Here is a 21,190-nt window from a genome sequence, read left to right as displayed (position 1 = left end):
CTTTTTAGTTCTTATTTGTTTTAAAATAAATTTAGAAAGAAACCAACACTTTTCTATCAAATCAAGTACTAGAAAAGACTCATTTTAGTAATTATATTATGAATATATTTAAGTCCCTATTCTAGTTTATTCCCAAAATAATAGCGCTCACTGTGCCGTCGAAATCTGTGGCATATCCAACACACAATCTACAGATACATTAGAAAATATCTCAAAAATCAACACAAAAACTACAGAGTCGACATCGACGCTGGCAGCGACGCGTCGCCAGTTGGGGCGGCAGCGACAGCGACGGCGACTGAGACTGAGACAGCGAGGCAACAGCAGCGGCGTTAGAAGAAGATCTCTGATTCAGAACCGAACTGAAACACACATTATTTTGAGTGGCCGAGAAACGCGCATGAGTGAAATAAATTTTCACGCTTTCAAACAGAGCGTCAGAGTCAAAGCAGAGCAAAAGCAGCAGAAAAGCAGAGCAAAAGCAAAAGCGGCATCTGAGGAAGAGACTTTTCGACGGCGACGTATCACAAAATCAGAAACGATCCGACAACCGACCGACAACCCACAACAACCGACAACACCGACGTCCATTCATAGTGTGTGTTATTGTTGTTGCTATTGTACAGTATATAGTTTTTTTTGTTGTTGTTGTGTGGTGGGGCCGGGTCGTCGAGAGATTCCCCATGCGATCCCCCACAAAAACGATCCGCAAATCAGTCGAAAGTCAGAGCCCGAGCTGTTCGAAAATCGAACAGAAAATCGGTGGTGGTAGTGCCTGTAGTGCCGATTGTCGAGAGTTTTTCGCGAGAGTGGAAAAGGTGGAAAATCACACAATATTATCGGATCTCAGATCATTCAGATCGAAACGAACGGTCAAAGTGAGTGCTTCGATACCTACATATCTCCTCATCGATTCAATATCTGTTTCTCAACATGGGAAAAACGGGCCCAAAGGATGCGCCCCAACAGCCTTCTACTCCGCTGCCGAGAACAAAATTAACAAAAATTTAAAAACAAAACAAAAAATACGATATATCAAAAAAGGAGCAGAAGATAAAAAATATATATATATTCGGGCAAAAGGCCAGAAAAAAAGGGCAAAAAAGTGCAGACAAAAGGTTCAGAGAGTCGCGCGACTTCTTCGGTTTTCGGTCTGGGATTCTGATTAAAGCGCGCGTTTAATTTCATTTTTTACGCTACTCCCTGGTTATCCCTGTATCGCCCTGTATCCCCGAATATACCCATAACCCTCCAAGTATATTTCGAACTCCACCCTTGGCCAGACTTTTGATTCGCTGTTCGCTTGGCTTTTATATTTTTTGTGGCCCAAACGTCGACCTGGACTCGGACTTGGACTTGGACTTGGGCCTTTGGAACTTTTTGTTTGTTTCGCTCGCCGCCTGTTCCTGTGCCCTGTGTGCTCCTCTGTGTGCCCAGTGCCTGTGCCTGTTGTGTGTTTCTTCTTGTGGCTCGAATCTCAAAACTTGGCCGACTGGCTGCTGGCCATAATATTCCTTTTTAAACGCTGCTCAGTACGCCGGCAGCTTTCTCCGTGTGCGTACGAATCTTACGCAGACTCCACACTACAAAACATCACACACCAAGCAAAAAACCGAAAAAGTGAAAGAAAAACTTTAAACAGAAAAAGGAGATCGATCGGTGATCATGTCGCCCGGGATTCCGCCACCAACCGCCAACTTCCCCCAAAATGAGAAAAATATATAAAACAAAAAATCCACTCAGCTCGAGCCGCTTGATTAATTCGCACACGTCAACGGTATTCAAATAAGCATCTCGTGTACTCATCGTGGCCGCAATAAAAAACGCTTTAACTTTAACTACCTGCCAAAAAAACAACAACAAAAAAATAAGAGCAAGCATCAACAACAAACAATAAAATAAAAAAAAAAAACCCCTATATTATAACACTCAGTTTGGTTTAAAAAATATAAACAAAAATTCCAGCAGCTCAACGGGCCAGAATTTGGTTTGTTGCCGCTGCACTTGGCGGCTTCAATCGATATGCGTTTACTTATGGTAATTGCAATTTTAATATTCGCAATGCCAATGACAGGATTCGGATGGTAAGTGGATATAGGCTAATATATATTTATTATATTTTTAGCTTTAATCTTCTTAAAATGATTTAAACTCTATTTTTAATCTACCTAGTTTAATCTTAGCCAAGTTGGCCAACAAAGTCTCTTCGTTTTGGCAGTTTGTTCTGCACTCGTTGGGATTGCAATTTATGTTCTTATTTCAATGCCAAAAAACCCATTACCACCCGCTCGGAGGCCTCTGCTGTGCTTAGCATCTGTGTTCTTGTCAAATCGCATCAATTTACGAGATAGAGATTGGCATAACAGCTTCCGGTACAGTGGACCGGTGGCACATTCAAAAATAAAAAAGTGCAAGCTCCCCCCAAAAATAAACGCATACGATATTGCTGGTAGTGAGTCAAAGCCAAACACAACGATCTAAATGGTCAAAATGCAAATGTAAAACCAAATCTGAGCCAATCGAGCGTGGCCAGCACCGGGGGGACCTTCAAAATGTGACGTTTGATTTAGATTTAATTACATGGCAACTTTTCGACTCTCATGCACTATTTTTTTTGTTGTCGGTGGGCTTGGGGGGCTTGCCAAAAAAATTGTGGCCAAAATAAATAGCCAAGAAGGAGCCAAAAACCAAATGACACTTGGAGCAATTTATGCGCGAAATTACAGGCGAAAAGGCGTCCCCAGAGATGATAAAATAAATAAACAAACCGAGGAGGACAAATAACATCAAATAGAATGAAAAGTTCGGGTGGGGGACGGAGACATTTTCTTACACATAAGTTATGCAGTTTGCCAAAATATTTGCCAGCAAAGTGGCATCAATGAATTCGCCCCAAAGAGGATGCGCTTCTTTCTTATTTATTTGCCAAAAGGTAGAAATATTGCGGCTGTCAACGGCAACGAAAGCTGAAATTTTACAGGGTGGTGGTGGTGCCACCCTATCGAGGTGGCGGGGTGGTGCAGGTGTGGTGGGCGTCGCGTGGCGTAGACTGCATGACGATTTTGTGGGTGGATTTTTATTTTATTTTCCGATTTTATTTTTGCATCAATTTAATTTGAGTTCTGTGCAACTGGGCGCGTCAGCAAAAACCGAAGGTGGACACCTGCAAAATGAAAGGGGCAGCTCTTTCCATGCCGACGTCGCGACGTTGCATTGCCAATTCAATTGCCACTTTTTCACAATAAATTAATTAAATAATTAAAGCTCAAGTTCAGAGCTCTTTTGATGTCGAACGTCGAATGTTGAACGAGCTACGGATATATACTAGATAGAATAGTATGTGTCGAATGTGCGTGCACGGCTAGAAAAGATGTGCCACTTTCTACGCTTCATCTGTGCCACTCAAGGGCGGCTGGGCTTGGATACAAAGAAATGTGCAACAAATAATGACTAAATAAAAGACCAAATTGATGACAGCCAGCAGGCCATGAAGGATGACAGACGAACGATGTAATCAAAAGGTGTTAGGGTTATTTAGGGACACTTGTTAGGGACACTTTTGAGAGTTATTTAAAAGTATTTAAAGAAATATAAGCTTTCCATTAAGGAATCCAAAGAAATATTGTATAAATAGAACCCTATAAGTTTATAATAAATCCATTTTATTAGTTATCGTCAGCGGATCTGCTCAATTTGCAGTTTACAATGGGTTCGGAATTCGTTCGGATATATAATATATGTATTATATATATCCAAAATCCAGACCGGAGGTTTACAGCCCCATACAATCGAAATTTGTTTGTGTGCGAAAATTCTCCGGCAAAGTGCACTAAATCAAACGGTCGTTGTGTGAGCGATTGAGATCATAATCAATGGGCGATGGGCCTCCGGCCAGGCCAGTCCCGGCCAGAGATGAGTAGAATTGTACTCGAATTGTGGGTAGATGTTCCGTTAAATGAATGAAAATTCCAGAAGGGGTAGGGGGTGTAGAGCCAATTACAGAGAAACTTACAACAAATTGCCGTCGATCGGGGCTGAAATTTAGCGCTGATGTGTCTGGAATTTAATTAAAAACATTCGATGAAGATCTCGCAATTTATGAGAAGATCAGCACCCAGTAGCTTGGTTTTTTCCCTCGATTCGTCATTAACTCTACGAAATGAGCTCATTTCCGTTGGCAGAAAATCATTTGACATTTGCAGGCGACTTCCTGCTTTTCGATTTTAATTTGATTTGGCATTTGCATTTTACATTTTCATTTCATTCATTGAAAATCGGTTCATTCAGTTGCGCTTGATTTTACGTTTCTTTTTTGGCACTCTCAGCATGTGAAATGGTAATTAATGCCAGGCTGGGGCATTAATGGGTTAAGGCAAGCCAGGGGGGAGGGGAGGTAATGGAGGGTGAGATGTGTGGTGGTGTGGTGGCCAAGTGGCCACTTAGTCTCAAGCTGTGCTGGCTCCACAGTCGGTGGTTGCATCAACACAACATTGCTCATACGCCCCGTGCAACCGTAACACATCGTGATTATCTTTTTCAACAAAATTTGGCACACTTTATGTGCCATGAGCCAGTAGCAACAAACACCCCCACCTACCCACTAAAGCAACTTAATAATTATGTTCAACTAACGAGCAGACAAAACTCGGCCAATTGCCAAAATCCAATGCAGATGAGTTGATTATGAACAAAATAACAAACAAAACACAAGTGGAAAAAAGTCAGAATCTCTGACACAATTCACTCGACATTAACGAGATTCTGTGGGTCTGCGTCTCTAGAGAAAGTTCACCTTGTTTCGTTTATTTTTGTGGTTCACGTTCAAGTTTCCCCCAAAGTAGCTATTGTCGTGCCTGCAAATCTTTTAATTAAAAGTCATGCCATTTGTTTATTTTGTTAATTTGTCGCTTTCCCCCATGTCACATTGACGAATGTGTCTGTCTTCAGTCTTTAGCCTGTCTACTAACTGTTGGCTGCATCATTATTAAATCGGATGACGAAACAAAAGAACGAGAACGGGCTAAAAGACATGGGTCAAGTTGGAGGACAGTTGTACAGGTAGAACAGGGCCAGGGCCAGGCCATGATGTCTGTCAAACAAATTGTCGAGCAAGAGCCCCAGGAATATATTCTTGTCATCTTTGATTTTGAAAAGAAACGAGGCTGATGAGGTAGCTCAAGAAGATTTGAGGAAAATGCATTTATGAAAAAATTTATTAAAAGCATGAAACCATAGTACACATTTTTCGCCAAACACTCGCCAGATTCTATCCATTATTACCTCATATCAAAATATTTTTCCGGCCATCAAATGTCGCTAAAGTGCAAAGCCCAAAGGAATCCTTTGCCAACTACCTGCCCAATTCCCCTTTTTCACAACCGCGATTCATCGTGATTAAGCACAGTTTAGCTATCCTGACATGAACATGACCATGTCCATGGAACGATAACCATTCCCTAAGCCCGGCTACGCCTATTTGAGCCATAATTAAGTTAAACGTTGTCGCAATTTGCGCACCTCGAAAGTCACCAACCGACTTGGCCCGGAGATTGATGTCGCCTTTGTTGGTTGGCGTTTGGCTTTGAGAAGTCACAGGCACTTAAGGCTAAAGTTGAAGTCGTGCCCTGCCCACTGGAACCCAAGGAGGCGGATGCTTGTTAACGGAATGACAAAGCCGGGCTAAGAAAACGCTCATAGTAAATATGCCTGAATTATTAGCCGGCGTTTTTGTCGCGCCAATTGGACATGGACATGCCTGGGAAACGTCTCAAAAACTCTCAGCTTTCAGGCCTAAGCAAATGCGAAAACACAAAAACTTTTTGGGTTATGCTAAGAGATGAATTTCAGATACATTTTTCAATTTATTTCTTGAATTTTATCAACTTTTTGTCAAAAATGTTTTTGTCATTTTGCTGTCGTTCTCAAAATTTGGTAAATCTATAAAATGTCTTAAAATTTTGAAGCACATTTATAAAGAATCGATCCACAAACCATTTAAGACACTCCGCTTAAAATTCGGATGAATATTGGCCAAGTTAGAGCCTTCGGAGGGGCAATTTTGTCCCCACATGTAATTTTCGTGAATTTTGAAGGGGACCCCCTGAAAAATTGGACAAAAACTAAAAAATAATTGGTTTCTAGGTTTTGATGTAGATTTATAGAGAATCGATTCACAAATCATTTAAAACACTCCGCTTAAGAATCGGATGATTTTTGACCAAGTTAGAGCCTTCGGAGGGGCAATTTTGTCCCCACATGTCATTTTCGTGAATTTTGAAGGGGACCCCCTGAAAAATTTGACAAAAATCTAAAAAATAATTTGTTTCTAGGTTTTGATGTAGATTTATAGAGAATCGATTCACAAATCATTTAAAACACTCCGCTTAAGAATCGGATGATTTTTGACCAAGTTAGAGCCTTCGGAGGGGCAATTTTGTCCCCCATGGCATTTTCGTGATTTTTGAGGGAACCCCATGGAAAATTTGACAAAAATCTAAAAAATAATTTGTTTCTAGGTTTTGATGTAGATTCATAGAGAATCGATTCACAAATTATTTAAAACACTCCGCTTAAGAATCAGATGATTTTTGACCAAGTTAGAGCCTTCGGAGGGGCAATTTTGTCCCCCCATGGCAGTTTCGTGAATTTTGAAGGGGACCCCCTGAAAAATTTGACAAAAATCTAAAAAATAATTTTTTTCTAGGTTTTGATGTAGATTTATAGAGAATCGATTTACAAATCATTTAAAACACTCCGCTTAAGAATCGGATGATTTTTGACCAAGTTAGAGCCTTCGGAGGGGCAATTTTGTCCCCACATGTCATTTTCGTGAATTTTGAAGGGGACCCCCTGAAAAATTTGACAATAATCTAAAAAATAATTGGTTTCTAGGTTTTGATGTAGATTTATAGAGAATCGATTCACAAATTATTTAAAACACTCCGCTTAAGAATCGGATGATTTTTGACAAAGTTAGAGCCTTCGGAGGGGCAATTTTGTCCCCCCATGGCAGTTTCATGAATTTTGAAGGGGACCCCCTGAAAAATTGGACAAAAACTAAAAAATAATTGGTTTCTAGGTTTTGATGTAGATTTATAGAGAATCGATTCACAAATTATTTAAAACACTCCGCTTAAGAATCGGATGATTTTTGACCAAGTTAGAGCCTTCGGAGGGGCAATTTTGTCCCCCATGGCATTTTCGTGATTTTTGAGGGAGCCCCATGGAAAATTTGACAAAAATCTAAAAAAAAATTTGTTTCTAGGTTTTGATGTAGATTCATAGAGAATCGATTCACAAATTATTTAAAACACTCCGCTTAAGAATCGGATGATTTTTGACCAAGTTAGAGCCTTCGGAGGGGCAATTTTGTCCCCCCATGGCAGTTTCGTGAATTTTGAAGGGGACCCCCTGAAAAATTTGACAAAAATCTAAAAAATAATTTGTTTCTAGGTTTTGATGTAGATTTATAGAGAATCGATTCACAAATCATTTAAAACACTCCGCTTAAGAATCGGATGATTTTTGACCAAGTTAGAGCCTTCGGAGGGGCAATTTTGTCCCCACATGTCATTTTCGTGAATTTTTGATTTTTCAGGGGACCCCCTGAAAAATTTGACAACAATCTAAAAAATAATTTGTTTCTAGGTTTTGATGTAGATTTATAGAGAATCGATTCAAAAATCATTTAAAACACTCCGCTTAAGAATCGGATGATTTTTGACCAAGTTAGAGCCTTCGGAGGGGCAATTTTGGCCCCCATGGCATTTTCGTGATTTTTGAGGGAGCCCCATGGAAAATTTGACAAAAATCTAAAAAATAATTTGTTTCTAGGTTTTGATGTAGATTCATAGAGAATCGATTCACAAATTATTTAAAACACTCCGCTTAAGAATCGGATGATTTTTGACCAAGTTAGAGCCTTCGGAGGGGCAATTTTGTCCCCCCATGGCAGTTTCGTGAATTTTGAAGGGGACCCCCTGAAAAATTTGACAAAAATCTAAAAAATAATTTGTTTCTAGGTTTTTATGTAGATTTATAGAGAATCGATTCAAAAATTATTTAAAACACTCCGCTTAAGAATCGGATGATTTTTGACCAAGTTAGAGCCTTCGGAGGGGCCATGTTGTCCCTCCAAGGTATTTTCGTGATTTTTGAGGGGACCCCCTGGAAAAAAAAAATTTTAAAATTGGCAAAGATATGTTCTTCGTTGTGGGTCATATGTCTATGGGTCATATTGTTATGACCAAGTTCGAGCCTTCCGATGGGCCGCATTTCCCCACAAGGTTTTATTCCTGATTTTTTGGAGGAGATCCACTAGAAAATTTGACAAAATATTTTTCGTTTGTATGGAAGAAATCGTCTAAGATGTTCCTCTTAGTAAAAATATAGAAAAATTTCAGGTTAAAATAAATGGTCAATTAAACTCGTATGTTAGGATTAAAATATTTAAATTGATGAATCATTTTAAGGACATGCTGAATGCTTAAAGTGGCGCCCGAGTGAGGCAAACGTGCTAATATGCTAATTGCCAAACGACAAACACTCCGCCTCCGTTCGTGCCCCAAAAAGGTGCCAAAAAGCAGCAGGCGGCGCCCACACACGAAGCCGCACCCAGCAGATCAGTTCCGAACTTCTCGTCATGTCAACACCTTTTCGGTGTTTCTTATTTGTTTACTTGCTGGTGTGTTTCTGTATTATTATTTAAATTTTTTTCTGCCGGTAGCTGGCTGGGGGGAACCTAATCGATTGTCAATGCTGCCGCCCACATCAAACGGCGAGATCGTCTCTTTGGAAAAATTCGTGTGCACAAGAGATCAGCACTTGCGCTGAGGCATTCTGTAGACAAATATTTGAGCGCGTAAATGAAACTGACCAGCCACAACAGCACTTGACTTGGCCCAGTCGACAGCCAGCGGGCCAGCTCAGAAAAAAAGTAAAAATAAAAAAACTAAAAGGCAGAGAGGCAGTGTCAGTCCCGCAGCCTGGCGACCAATCCAATGGCCATTCATTCACTTGTCAACGCTTTGTTTAAATACTTTGCAACTCGCATGTTGACAAGTGGTTTAAGTCGTTGATTTGTTTGCACTGACCACTTTGGCAGGTGGAGAGGGGATAGAGTATCTGCAGCCTGGACAGGCAACTCACAAAAGTGAGTCAATCAAATGAAAACACGCATTTACATACAAGAGACTCAGGAGCGGAAAACTATATAGTCAAAGGTGACCAATCAAATAGTCATAGTAAGAATGTTTTAAAGAAATATTTTTAAAAATATTAAAGAAACCAATACTTTCCAACAACTTTGAAGAGCTTCAGGAACTTAAATCCCATACTTCCAGAATTCTTAAAGATTTACAGGATAACAGGATAGTAAATAACACTTAACCTTTGATCATAATTCGATAAAGATATATGAAAATTGTTAAAAATTTTTCGAACTTACCTACTTAAGTCCTTGTATTAATTTCTGAAAGACTAAAGTTTATTCTTTAAACTACTCTACTCATACTTTCTCTACGTACTATTCGTTTAAGAATGTTTTAAGGAAATATTTTTAAAAATATAAAAGAAACTAATACTTCCCAACATCTTTGAAGAGTTTCACAAACTTGAATCCCTTGAATACTTCCAGAATCCTTGAAGATTTACAGGAGTCTGAAACGAAACTAATAGGAAAATTTTTATATTTGAGCTTACAAAGTCATTAAAATTCAATTTAAATTGAATGTTCTTAAAGCTTAAATCAGAATTGGACCATTCAGGTTCAATATCTTTATCGCATGCCTAAGCTAGTATGGAAAACCACTTGTCCATTTTTTTGGGTGGCTACCAAAAATGAAACCCAACCGGACACTTTGATTAATGCCAAAGCACCTGAGAAAGAGAAATATACTTTGGGGGGTGATAGAGAGGGAAAGGAATCACTGAAAATCCATTGAGGCCTATAACGACACCCATACCAGGGCAAACAAAAAAGAAAAGAAAAAAGAAAACACACAGATACTGGGAGACGGTTGTGTGAAAGCAAAATAAAGATACGTTGGCAAGTGTGGCCTCAAACTGGATGGATGCACTGAAAACAATTAAGTAAAATAATATAAATCAAAGTTCAAGATCAACTAAAATCTATTTTAAATAAAATTAATAAACAATACATTTATCTAAAATATTTTTATCTGTATCTCTTGTCTAGATACTAAACTATCTATTTATTTGTTGACTGTGTATTATGGGAATGGTATGGGATGGGTAGAGGGACCTGAGAGACCTGAAGTTGCTGGCCGGCTCCTTTTTTTGATGTTTGCCGACAATCTCGCTGCCGACGTTGCCGCTCGCGTCGCTGTCTCTGTTGCTGTCGCTGCTGCTGGTGCTGGTGGTGCTGCCAAGCAAACTTCAGTTCAACTTCAAAAACCAAAAAGTGTCGAACGATCGGTTGCTCCACTCTCTGTGCGGCTATTTTCCGCTTAACAAAAATCTCCTCTTTTTGTTGTGCTTCATGTAGCTATTTGTGTTTGTTGTTGTTGTTGGTGGTGGTGGTGGTAGCAACTTGTGTGGTTGAAAGGTGTTTGAGTTCTTTAGATCTCTCCAGTCATCAACGCAACGCAGCCCAGACGTCATCATCATCAAAGCAGCAACACACCAAGAGGAACTAAGAGCAACACCAACAGCAACATCTAGGGTAACAGCAGCAACATCTACAGATAGCAATGAAGATCGCTCCGATCGCTCCTATGATGAAGATGATCATTTTGATTTGAACTTCAATTGTTTTCACTTTGTCTATCATTGGGGAAGTTTGTGTTTGGCGGTCTTTGGAGTTAATATTTTTGTTAAGCACTTGTGCGTGCCTGTGTTTGGCTCTATTTGTTATTTGGTTTTGGATTTTTCATTTTGTAGCTATTAAGTTGTCATAATCCCCTTGAGTTCCGATGAGTGTGTGTGTGCATTTGTATATTTATATATTTGTATATGTATATCTCTTTTGAGGCAGAGCCAGGTGGCAAAGGCAACCCAGGTGGGCATCGATAATGGGAATCTGAAGCGATTCAAGTGTTTTATCTACTGCCGGCTGAAAAGTGGGACTTTTCAGAAATTTGGGCCACTATTCGAAGTTATATGAATTGGGTTAAATGTTGAGAATGTACGGGGATTCAGGATTTTCATGAAGACGTTGAAGTTTTCATTACAAGATATATGTAATTTTTGCACAAAAGTCTCTTTTTTCATCTTTGTCTATGACTATTAAATTTTGCCACTAAATTAAAGATTCTATATCTGAGACAACAAATCGAAGCCACATATCATCGCAGTTATTAGCATATTTGTCGGCTTAACTTCCACTTTTGAGTGGATGGCGCCACCGATGGCGTATATCATTCCTCGCACAAGTTCATTTAAAATAGTCTTATTTATTTATGCTGCTTAGCTGAACTGTCTGCGTTTATTTGCATAGAATGCCAAAAGTGCAGAAAACCAGAATGAAAACAACAACATCCAAGAGATGAACTCAATTTTTTATGCAATTTTTTTGTGTGCGTCTATTCCGATTTCGGTTTTTTTTGCCAATGCGGCGTATACGTTATGTCGACGTTGTAAAGGTCCTCAGCCTTTGCTTATTGTTTCAGAGCTAAAGCGGTGAACAATTAGAAACCAAAAGAAAGGGAAAAAATTAAATCAATACAATTTTACTCATACAAACATAGAATTTTCATTTTTTCCAATCGATGCAATTTTTGTTTTCATTTTGAATGCCATTTGCCGGCTGCTGGGGCAGCGTTAAAATTTAATTTAGGTGGAAAATTAATAATTACCCAACAATGTGGGTGCAGTTGAGCATTCATATATCTGTGTGTATATACTATATTGCCATTCGGATATTTCTACGGATATTGAGAGTTCTCGGCTGGAGGGGTATGTGTCAGCATTTGAGAAGCGGCTAGCCACTGGAAATTGTTTCTGGGGGTAGTAGAGCTAGTGGCTAGTGCCTAGTGCCTTGTGCCTGCCTTTCTGCCTTTGGCGCTGATTTATGTTTTTCCATTTCAGATTTATGACTTTTTAATAGCTCAATTGTTGTTGCTGTTGCGCTAGGTTTTTCGCCTTTTTTCACATTGCACATTCGCGTGAAATTTACTTTAGCTGTTCGTGAACTTTGCGCCGATTTTCAGTAGTGTGTGGAAAGTGCTTCTCGGATGGTTTATGCTCGAGATCAGGGTAAATAACGCATTTAATAGGGCCTGCTGTTAGCTTTTTTTTTTCTCGGTCTCTGATTGATCGATTTGTCCATCATCCATAGCTTCCAGCGAATTGCGATTGGTATTTCTATTTGCAGAAAACCATAAAAAGTGACTGGAACTCTCTGTTGAGTCAGTCTAAAAATAAAAGCAATCACGGCCAAACTTCGGGGCACTTAAAAAATTATTCATCGATGACAAAGTGAAGTGCTATCTGATAAATGCCTTTGGGGTCTTCGAGACAAACCCTTCAAGGAAAACAAAAAGTTGGTCATCGATACTTGAAAATGGTTTACTTATCGGTTATGACGTTTTTGCCAATATCGCGGCTATAATATAGAATTAAGGAGTGCCTAGCCTTAGTCATTTGCAATACTTAAGTTAGGCTTTAAAATTTAAATTTAAGAAAACTAAAAACCCATTTTTCAATTCCAGGGCCGAGGGCACCAACATCCTACTCGATCCAAATCTAATGTGCAAAAAGACACGTCGCCTGCGCGGCAAGTTGGCCGAGATCTGCCGCCATGACTCGGCCCTCTTGAAAGAGATCATCATAAATGGCATCAACCTGGGCTTCCGCGAATGCGAATTTCAATTCCGCAACCGCCGCTGGAACTGCACAGTTCTACGCAAGAGCATGAGGAAAATCTTAATGCGAGGTAAGTAGGCTTTTTAGACCGAAAACTAGTAGGCTTTGCGATCTCTTTATTATTCAGGCACAGCCCTGTCGACACTTTCTGAGTCAGAAACCAGAAAAGTGAAGATGGTATCGCGTTTTAGCTGCCTAATTACAACTCATCGTTGCACGCCCCTTTATTTTGTACTTTTTTTTTTTGGACTGTCATGGACAAGGCTTTGCAGACCGCACCATCCATCAAGTTGCATAATAAAAATGCAGCGACCCGCGCTGATGAATAGCGCCTGAAATGAGCCTACAAAGCTGTCAATTTTAATAAATTATTGCACAGGAAAACGGGCTGCCTTACTGGCCGAACGATTCAGTATCTCCTTGATCCTCGATCTGAGCACTTAATGACAACAATGCACAAACAGAACACATACCGAATTGTGTGTGTGCCATAAATTCCACAGGCGTAACCACCAAAATTCCTCCTTGGCCGGTTTAAGGCCTCGCCCTGTCAACCTGTCAGCGAAAATAAAATAAATCCGCCGAAGAAGTCCCTCATGTAACACTCCACTTTTTGGGGTGGCTCAAGACACATCACCTGTCTCTCTGAAAGGAATAACTAAAGCCATATTACCAGCTTATGTACAATATGCAAATTAAAACCCTGGCGATTACAATTGCGATTCGGATTCTGATTTCGCTTTCATTAAACGTGACTGTCTGTCCGGTACATGGGTGTTTGGTTTTTCTGATTTGCATAGAGTGGTGTGCCGGTCGTCGTCGTCGTCGATGTCGATTGGTGTGATCGCCAATCGAACAAGCCATAAATCATTTTGTCGCCGGCTCTGACAAATTAAAATCAATCAGGCGACACGTGCTGACAGGGCTAATGATTGAAGATTGATTGAACAGGGGGTAATTGGTTAGTTATAAATAGATTAGTTAGAGGCTTCTTAAATTGGCAGAAAATAGAATGAACTTTATTTTCCTTCTCTGATTTGCAGACTCTCGGGAAACGGGTTTCGTAAACGCTGTCACTGCCGCTGGAGTGACCTATGCAGTCACCAAGGCCTGCACCATGGGCACGTTGGTGGAATGTTCCTGCGACAAGGCTCACATGCGTCGGAACGGTGGTCAGTTCCAGATGGTCACTGCGGAAACGGCGGGAGCTGCCCTCGATCGCCAACAACAGGCCTCCATGTTGCGGCAACAGTTGCCTCAGTCTCCCAATCGCGAGAGCAACAACAGTAGTAATGCCAGCATTACAGAGCTAGGTCCTTTGGCAGGACGACGCAATAATGGACGGAATGGGAGAAGGCCTGGTGGCAGGAAAGGACGTCGCAAGTTTTGGGACAACATAAAGTTCCCAGAGGGAGAGTGGGAGTGGGGCGGATGCAGTGACAATGTGAACTTTGGCCTCCGGCACTCCAGGGTGTTCCTCGACGCCAAACAAAGGCAGAGGAGGAGCGATTTGGGAACGCTGGTCAAGCTGCACAACAACAATGCTGGAAGATTGGTGAGTTAAAATATTAATACCCGATACTAATTTAGAAGAAAGAGGGAGAAGAAAAGTAGCTCTTAATCGATGACAACCATAAATTTTGGAATATCCTTGCAGGCCATTCGGGATGCCATGCGTCTGGAGTGCAAGTGCCACGGCCTCTCCGGCTCCTGCACCGTGAAAACCTGCTGGCTGAAGATGCCCCCATTCCGGGAAGTGGCCGCCCGACTGAGGGATCGCTACGACAGCGCCCGGAAGGTGACGCTGCGGAATGATGGCGATAGCTTCATGCCGGAAAATCCACACGCGCGACCGCCGAACAAGTACCAGTTGGTGTATGCCGACGAATCGCCAGACTTTTGCACACCCAACCCCAAAACCGGAGCCCTCGGCACCCAGGATCGAGAGTGCAACATCACCAGCACTGGATCCGATAGCTGTGACCGCTTGTGCTGCAATCGGGGGCACCGACATAGGACCGTCGAGGAGCAGACCAACTGCAAGTGCGTCTTCAAGTGGTGCTGCGAGGTGACCTGCGAGAAATGCCTGGAACATCGGGAGGTCAACACCTGCCTGTGAACCTGCCAGCCACCCTATCATTTGTATTATTATTTAATTCGGTTTAGTCAGGAACAGAATTTTGAAAGCTTTCCATTTCGCGTGATAGAAAACATACACAAACAAACACCCATATACAGAAAACATTTGGCTGCTTAAGTATTATTATTCTAATTATAACTAACAGTATCACTAATAATTTTTAGATAGTTGTAAATAAAAACACCCATCAATTCATGTAAGCTTTGTAAATAGTTGTAATAAAAACTAAAATAAATGAAGAGAGTTTTAAATAATTTAAGTTTTTCTTGAAAACAGGCAAGTATTTGAACTCCTGGGACTTAGGATTCAACAATTGTCAGCCAATTAAAAGCCAACAAATTGAATTTGAATTAACAAGATAGTCTACAACAAAATTTAATACCAAACGGAAATGTATTTCAAATCGATTTGCCCATTGATTGAAATCTGCATAAATGATTAAACGTAAATTAATGAAGACAACAAGACGAGACAGCCACAATGAAATCGATTGATCGGCTAAAACAAGTTTCCCAGCTTCATTCAAGTGTATCTATCTATTATTTCGGGCATAGTCATTCCCCAGACTTTCCCATAAATTAACACAATTTTATTGTTGTCGACACGAGATAAAAATCAATAGAAATTTGCCTAAACAGCAAAAACTAAAAAACTGAACAATGGAAAAATGCAAAACGCATTTTGAACAGAATTAAAATTGATTTGCCCATTGTGGATAAATAACGATCGATCGGATCGATCTTGGAATGAATAAATTAAGAATTCAAAACGATATATCTCTAAATGCATGTAATTAAATGAATATCATATACTGTTTTGATGTTGGTTCGTGAGCAACGGAAGCAAAATATATAAATTATAATGGCCGATTATCAGCGGAATAAAGTTCAATAGAGTTATAAATAGTTAGGTTTTAAATTAGTTCTAGGTTAAACGTTTATATAAAAAAATTCTATTAAAATTTTACAGAAACCACTGAACCCCAAAGGGTCTTATCGAAACTTTAAGACCAAATTCCAAAGCATTTTCCTACTTGGCTCTTATTGGAGATTCTCTTATTTGGTTTATTATTTTGGGGCTGCCGAGAAGACAAGCCCATCCCGGCGATAAGATACTCCTTTTTAAGCCACAGCAGCTCTCCAACAGCAACAACTAATTAACAATCGCATTCATTTTATTTATCGTACAAATGCAAACCGCTTGACTTCCAAAAATAAAAATAAAAATAAAATAAAAACCAAAAACTGTATCTGCATGCATTTATAAAGCCTGTGATGTGGATACGGGATTGGGGATTGGACTCGAGATTGGGATTCGGATTGGAATCTTCTTGGCCTCTGCTGGCTGCTGCTTCTTTAGTTCACTTGACTGAACAAAATGTATGGCCAAGAGAAATATATGTGCCCTGGGATATCAACGCTTCTTCGCCGCTTACGGCTCACGTCTCACAGCTCACGGCCCGGCGTCCGCGTTGTTTTTCCAGATTCCAGTGGCTTTATCTTGGGCGCGTTAATGAGATTTGCTTGTATCTGAAGCCATTCGGTAGATGCGTATCAGTGGATTTCAATTAATTGTGGCGACGCTTATTAGTCATCCATCTAACAAACTAAACACGCGGCTGGCCTGGCGCTACCTCCAACCTGGCTTGATTGTCCACCTCCAACTCCTCCTCCTACTCCTCCATCTCGTTCTCTATTTTTTCTAGAGTGCCATTGACCTCGGCCTGACCTTGGCTTATGTGTGGCGGTGGTAGATCCCTTCGAGGAGGGAGCCCTCCTTATTTGCCTTTCTTCTTTCTGGTGCGAGTATGTTAATAAAAATGCATTTTTATGCTGTTCATGCACGGGAAAAAATGTAGGTCTATTTCTAGGTCATTTTAACATCTTTAGAATATTAATTCTTCAAAATTCGGCATATGTTTCCTTTAACAATAAGATCCTGTGAGACTTAAAGGTCTTAATATACTGCTAAGATCTCCTAAGACCTAAGATCTAGTTCACAGTTTATTTAAGAATTGTATTATTCTTTTACCCAAAATATTTGCAACAATTTCAACAATAAAATCTAGTTAAAAGATATAGAAAGTTTATATATATTTACTCATATCCCCTCTTTTAAAAAAATAATAATGTTTCCCCCAGTGTAGTTAGTTTTCCCTTTAAAGCGGCTTAGTTTCTTTCAAGTGGCGCTTAAAATGGCGCCCTCATTTCAATCTGATATATAGGCAATACCCAATAAAAGACATGTACATACAGGTTCCCGTATATAGACACCAACTAATGGCTTAATTTGGAGGTGTACATATCAATGATCAACAGCGGGAATCATTTTAGCCAAATTGCAGTTCTTGGGCAGTTTTTCTCAAAAGGAGAACCAGCAGCAGCAGAAACAGCCTCACCACCACCACCATCGGGAACAACAAAAATCGACAGACGGGGCGCTACACCAACAATAAAGAAGAACAACTATTAAGACCGCTTGAACGCCTGTCCGGGATCCAAAACGACAGCAAAAACAACAACAAACAGCATCGAAAAACTACAGAAACAAAACCTGAAACATGAAATTCCTGCGTAATTTGTAAGGAAAGGCGTGAAGAACACCAACGAAGGCAACACCTTAATTAATGTTATTAAAATGGAACGAACGACCGACCAGCCGACCAGTCGACCGGCCGACCCATTGGACGGACCTGCAACCTGGAACCGGGACCGGGAACCTGGAGAACCCGCAGCCTGTAGAACCCAGGGACCTCTGAAAACCCTGAGAAGGCTCAAACTCAAAAAACGACAACCCGAAGAAGTGGAAACGAAGAAGGCAAAGCGTAAAAGAATGTGGCAAAAACAGGAGAAGGTAAGGAAGAAAAAGGCAAAAGGCTCAGATGGTCCAAGGCCCACTCTCCTTTTGGGCTGGTCAATTCATTCCTCTTGGCCATGATTCGGTCTGGAAATGTGGCTAATAGTTTAGTTTTTAATATAAACTCTTAAATAAACGATGGGTTTTATAGAATTTTAATAAAATGTTTTTAAAAGCCCTGATATAACCACAAGTATTACTCCAGATCCGTAGAAATTATCTACCCAAAAATATAAATTATAGAAACCCTTTTAAAAAAGAAATCCTTTTTTTACATTATATACTACCAATTAAAAATCCTACCTAATATGCACAATTTTTGCCAAAGATCTTTCCCGAAAAGTTCCCAGGCCCAAAGACAACATATATTACCAACATCTGGTGATTGGACACGCTCCATAAGCCAAGTGTAGAGCTCCTCGTCCAGAGCCTGTGAGCTGATGGTGTCAATTGTGGTTGTGTTGCCGGCCCTCTAAGACGTTAAGGCAGATTTATCACTGGACACTCTAGAGCGCTGACTACTTGACATATTCATTAAATTTGCCACATTGTTGCCGGCAAAAGAACGCCAGACAAAGGAGACGGTGGTGTGCTCATCATTTTGACACCTTAATGCGGTAATTAGGGTTTTTTTTTTTGTTATTGTTGTTTCTCTCATGTTGGTTGCCTTTTGCAAAGTCAGAGGAAGATCCTTAAAAGCCGATGATCGTGAGCAAATATTAACACAGATCGGATCGAGTTCGGGCTCAGGCAGATGGATGGGCAACGCCCTGAACTCCTCCAACCTTTAACGGTTTACGGCGAATTGGCTTAAATTATTTAAAGATTACAACCTCCAACCGGGAGGCTGCATGAGACAAAATGAAAAAAAGAAGGGCCAGACCAAAAAGATCATCACCCCGAACGATCGTGAATCCTTTTTTTCGGGTGTGAAGATTATGACACAGCAGAAAAAGGAAACGAAAGTCCCTGGCAGCAATTAATTTCAAATTTTTTTCCATCGGGGCGGCTGGGTCCCGAGGTGATCCAAGGAAATTGCAGACAAATTAAGATAAATGAATTGTTTAATTGTTGCATGTGGCGCAGGATTTTGTGTGGAACTTCATCCAGCTAATTTGACTTGTAATGTGAACGATGAGTGAAGGAATTAACCTCGAGGTGATGTTATAAAAGCCGGGAATAAAAGTATAAAGGGGCCTAAGATTTTTGTGGAATTATGAAATGCACAATTTGGTAATAAGAATAACAGGACTTCATAGAATCAGATCAAAATTAGTTATATTTATTTAATTTATAAATTAAAGAAACTTTTATAAATAGTCTCTCTACATAAGGAGTAAGTATTTATTTATCGACATCTTCAGAATGTCATTAGATAGGCATTAACACCCGTCTCATATAACTCGAAAGCCAAGAGAATCATCAATCAAAGTCCTGATGTCTAAATAATGCAACACCAAAGCGTTGCGCCTTTTGTTGGTGGTTTATTGTGGCTGGACTTTAACTCCGACCACAAAGGACTACCGCACTAATTAATACCAGCCCATAAGCCAGATCTCGATCCGTTCGTGCCTCAAACGCCCCACAGTTTGAACCACACACACGGCTCACGATCGCCATCTTCATCACCAAACTCCATCTCCAGCTTCAGCTTCAGCTCCAACTCCAACTCCTTCACCAACTCAATCTCCATCTAAGCTAAATAAAGTTATTAAGCCTTGAAGCCAAGAGGGAAATGTTGCAGTGCCAAAAAAATACAAAAAAAGGAGAAGTCTTTTTAAATACACAAAAAAAACAAGTGGAAACAAAAGGAAGACAAAGAGCCTGGACTGGGGAAACGAAAGGCCCAAAACGCAGCATGTGTTAAAATTATATAGAGAGTGCGTGTGCGGACCGTACGAGTGGACCCCCCTAATGGCGACTTCTTCGACTTGGACTGAATCTTAAATTCAGTCACCCCCTTCCCCCAACGACGAGTTAATAAAAAACACATAATTGCGTATGTTTTGGGGGTCTCTTCCTTTCGGATTCCTCCGTGGGTATTCACATACATATATATGAAGCCCCCGCCATATCCTCATCGGCCGATCAAGTGCGAAGTTCTGCGCAAACGCCAAGCGCCTGTGAAAATATGATTTTTGTTGCCATTTCGTGTTTTGCCACTTTGGAGGTCTTCATCATTTTTTCATCGTTGCTCTCGGTTATTGTTGCTGTTGCTGTTGCTGCTGCTGCATGTTGTATGTTGCTGGTTGTTGGTTGCCGTGTTTGTGTTGATCTTGGTTTTTTGTGTTTCCATAAAACTGACCCCATGGGCAGTGAAATTAAGTTGATTTTTAATGCAGTCATGGTGGGTAGTCAAGCCAGGTGGGTCTCTCTTTTCTTTCCTTGTTTTTTCCTTAGTTCCTGTCTCTTTCTTTTGATTTACATCAATGCAATGGATAAGTTATGCTCTGAACAATTTATTTTTATTTTTTATAATTTTTTTTGGGTGTTTTTTTGGTCTTACGGTCTCCTTGGAAGGTTACAAAGCTAAAAGTCTTCTCTTATATGTTTCTTTCATAAAATATAGAACATTTTTATCATTAATTTCTTTTTCCTTTAACCAATAACTAAGCCCCCAAAATACTTCCGTCCGAGATCCACCCGGCCATTACTCTAATTTTTTTTAATGGACTCCCCGGCCCACGGTGTGCTCCTTCTATAACGTCGCCATAATAAATTTCAACTTGTCTACACCTATTTTTACAAACATTTAAAAATTATTACACAGTCTTTTTCATGATGCCCGGGATGTGGGGACCCCATGATGTGGCCTGCCCATTGCCTGGGCCTGATGACCTTAAATTAAATGTGCAGCACATGAATTATGTAAGCTGTTTAATAAAGTGATTCCATTTGCATGCAAAAGCCCCGCACGCATGCGCAGCGGGAAGTCCGGACTGCGAGCACCGAAGTCCTCCACAGACCCGAGAGTCCCCATCTGGAACCAGGGGCTTAAGCTGAACCCTGGTCTTCAACAACTTACTCAGTATACTGCAAAAAAAATAGTATTTCTTTGAAATATAATAAAGTTTAAGATAAGAACCTTAAGATTATGGTAATAATAATAGTGGAAACATTATTGATAAAAATATTAGAAGCCACGACTTAAGATTTTGTGTTTATCAGAATTAAGTATTTTTTAAGAAATTGTAGACTTTTTTTCTGTGCAGACTGGACCCTGAAGCATAAAGTTTGAAGGCAGTGGAGCTTGGGAGATCCGGAGAATTGGAGTTGGGGGGAATTCACTGAGCTGGACTTCGCGCAGCGCGCGCTGATTGTCGCTTAATAAAAATGGTTATTGTCTTTTACTGGCTTTTATTTTTATACCCT

General features: G+C 40.3%; 2 protein-coding genes across 10 annotated transcripts in view; one reads left to right on the top strand and one right to left on the bottom strand.

The window, feature by feature from the left end:
- Nucleotides 1-368: 368 nt before the first annotated feature.
- Nucleotides 369-15,201, top strand: Wnt6 (Wnt oncogene analog 6). Of its 4 annotated transcripts, XM_070277873.1 has the most exons (5): nucleotides 10,622-10,681; nucleotides 12,046-12,213; nucleotides 12,669-12,892; nucleotides 13,866-14,377; nucleotides 14,480-15,201. In XM_070277873.1, the coding sequence occupies exons 3-5, from the start codon at nucleotides 12,706-12,708 to the stop codon at nucleotides 14,939-14,941; spliced, it is 1,161 nt and encodes a 386-aa protein (XP_070133974.1). In that variant the 5' UTR covers nucleotides 10,622-10,681; nucleotides 12,046-12,213; nucleotides 12,669-12,705; the 3' UTR covers nucleotides 14,942-15,201. The 4 variants fall into 4 exon arrangements, with proteins under 4 accessions (XP_070133975.1, XP_017099250.1, XP_070133973.1 ...); XM_070277874.1 differs by lacking the exons at nucleotides 10,622-10,681; nucleotides 12,046-12,213 and adding an exon at nucleotides 369-2,084 and having other exon boundaries at nucleotides 14,413-14,544; XM_017243761.3 differs by lacking the exons at nucleotides 10,622-10,681; nucleotides 12,046-12,213 and adding an exon at nucleotides 374-2,084.
- The window catches only part of LOC122321706 (uncharacterized), a 21,982-nt gene continuing 10,103 nt past the window's right edge, over nucleotides 9,312-21,190 (bottom strand). The window contains exons 6-7 of one of the 6 annotated variants that reach the window (XM_070277877.1): nucleotides 9,446-9,657; nucleotides 9,312-9,388 (exon numbers count right to left, since the gene is read on the bottom strand). In XM_070277877.1, the coding sequence (XP_070133978.1) occupies nucleotides 9,604-9,657 (54 nt within the window). In that variant the 3' untranslated portion in view covers nucleotides 9,312-9,388; nucleotides 9,446-9,603. Of the gene's footprint in view, nucleotides 9,389-9,445; nucleotides 9,669-16,510; nucleotides 16,759-21,190 lie in introns of those variants that run through there. The other 5 variants (XM_070277879.1, XM_070277881.1, XM_070277878.1 and 2 more) reach the window with 5 other exon arrangements.

This window comes from Drosophila bipectinata, chromosome 2L (genome assembly GCF_030179905.1).
Source record: "Drosophila bipectinata strain 14024-0381.07 chromosome 2L, DbipHiC1v2, whole genome shotgun sequence".
In the NCBI taxonomy this organism is placed as follows: domain Eukaryota; kingdom Metazoa; phylum Arthropoda; class Insecta; order Diptera; family Drosophilidae; genus Drosophila; species Drosophila bipectinata.
This window is presented reverse-complemented; position numbering and strand designations above follow the sequence as displayed.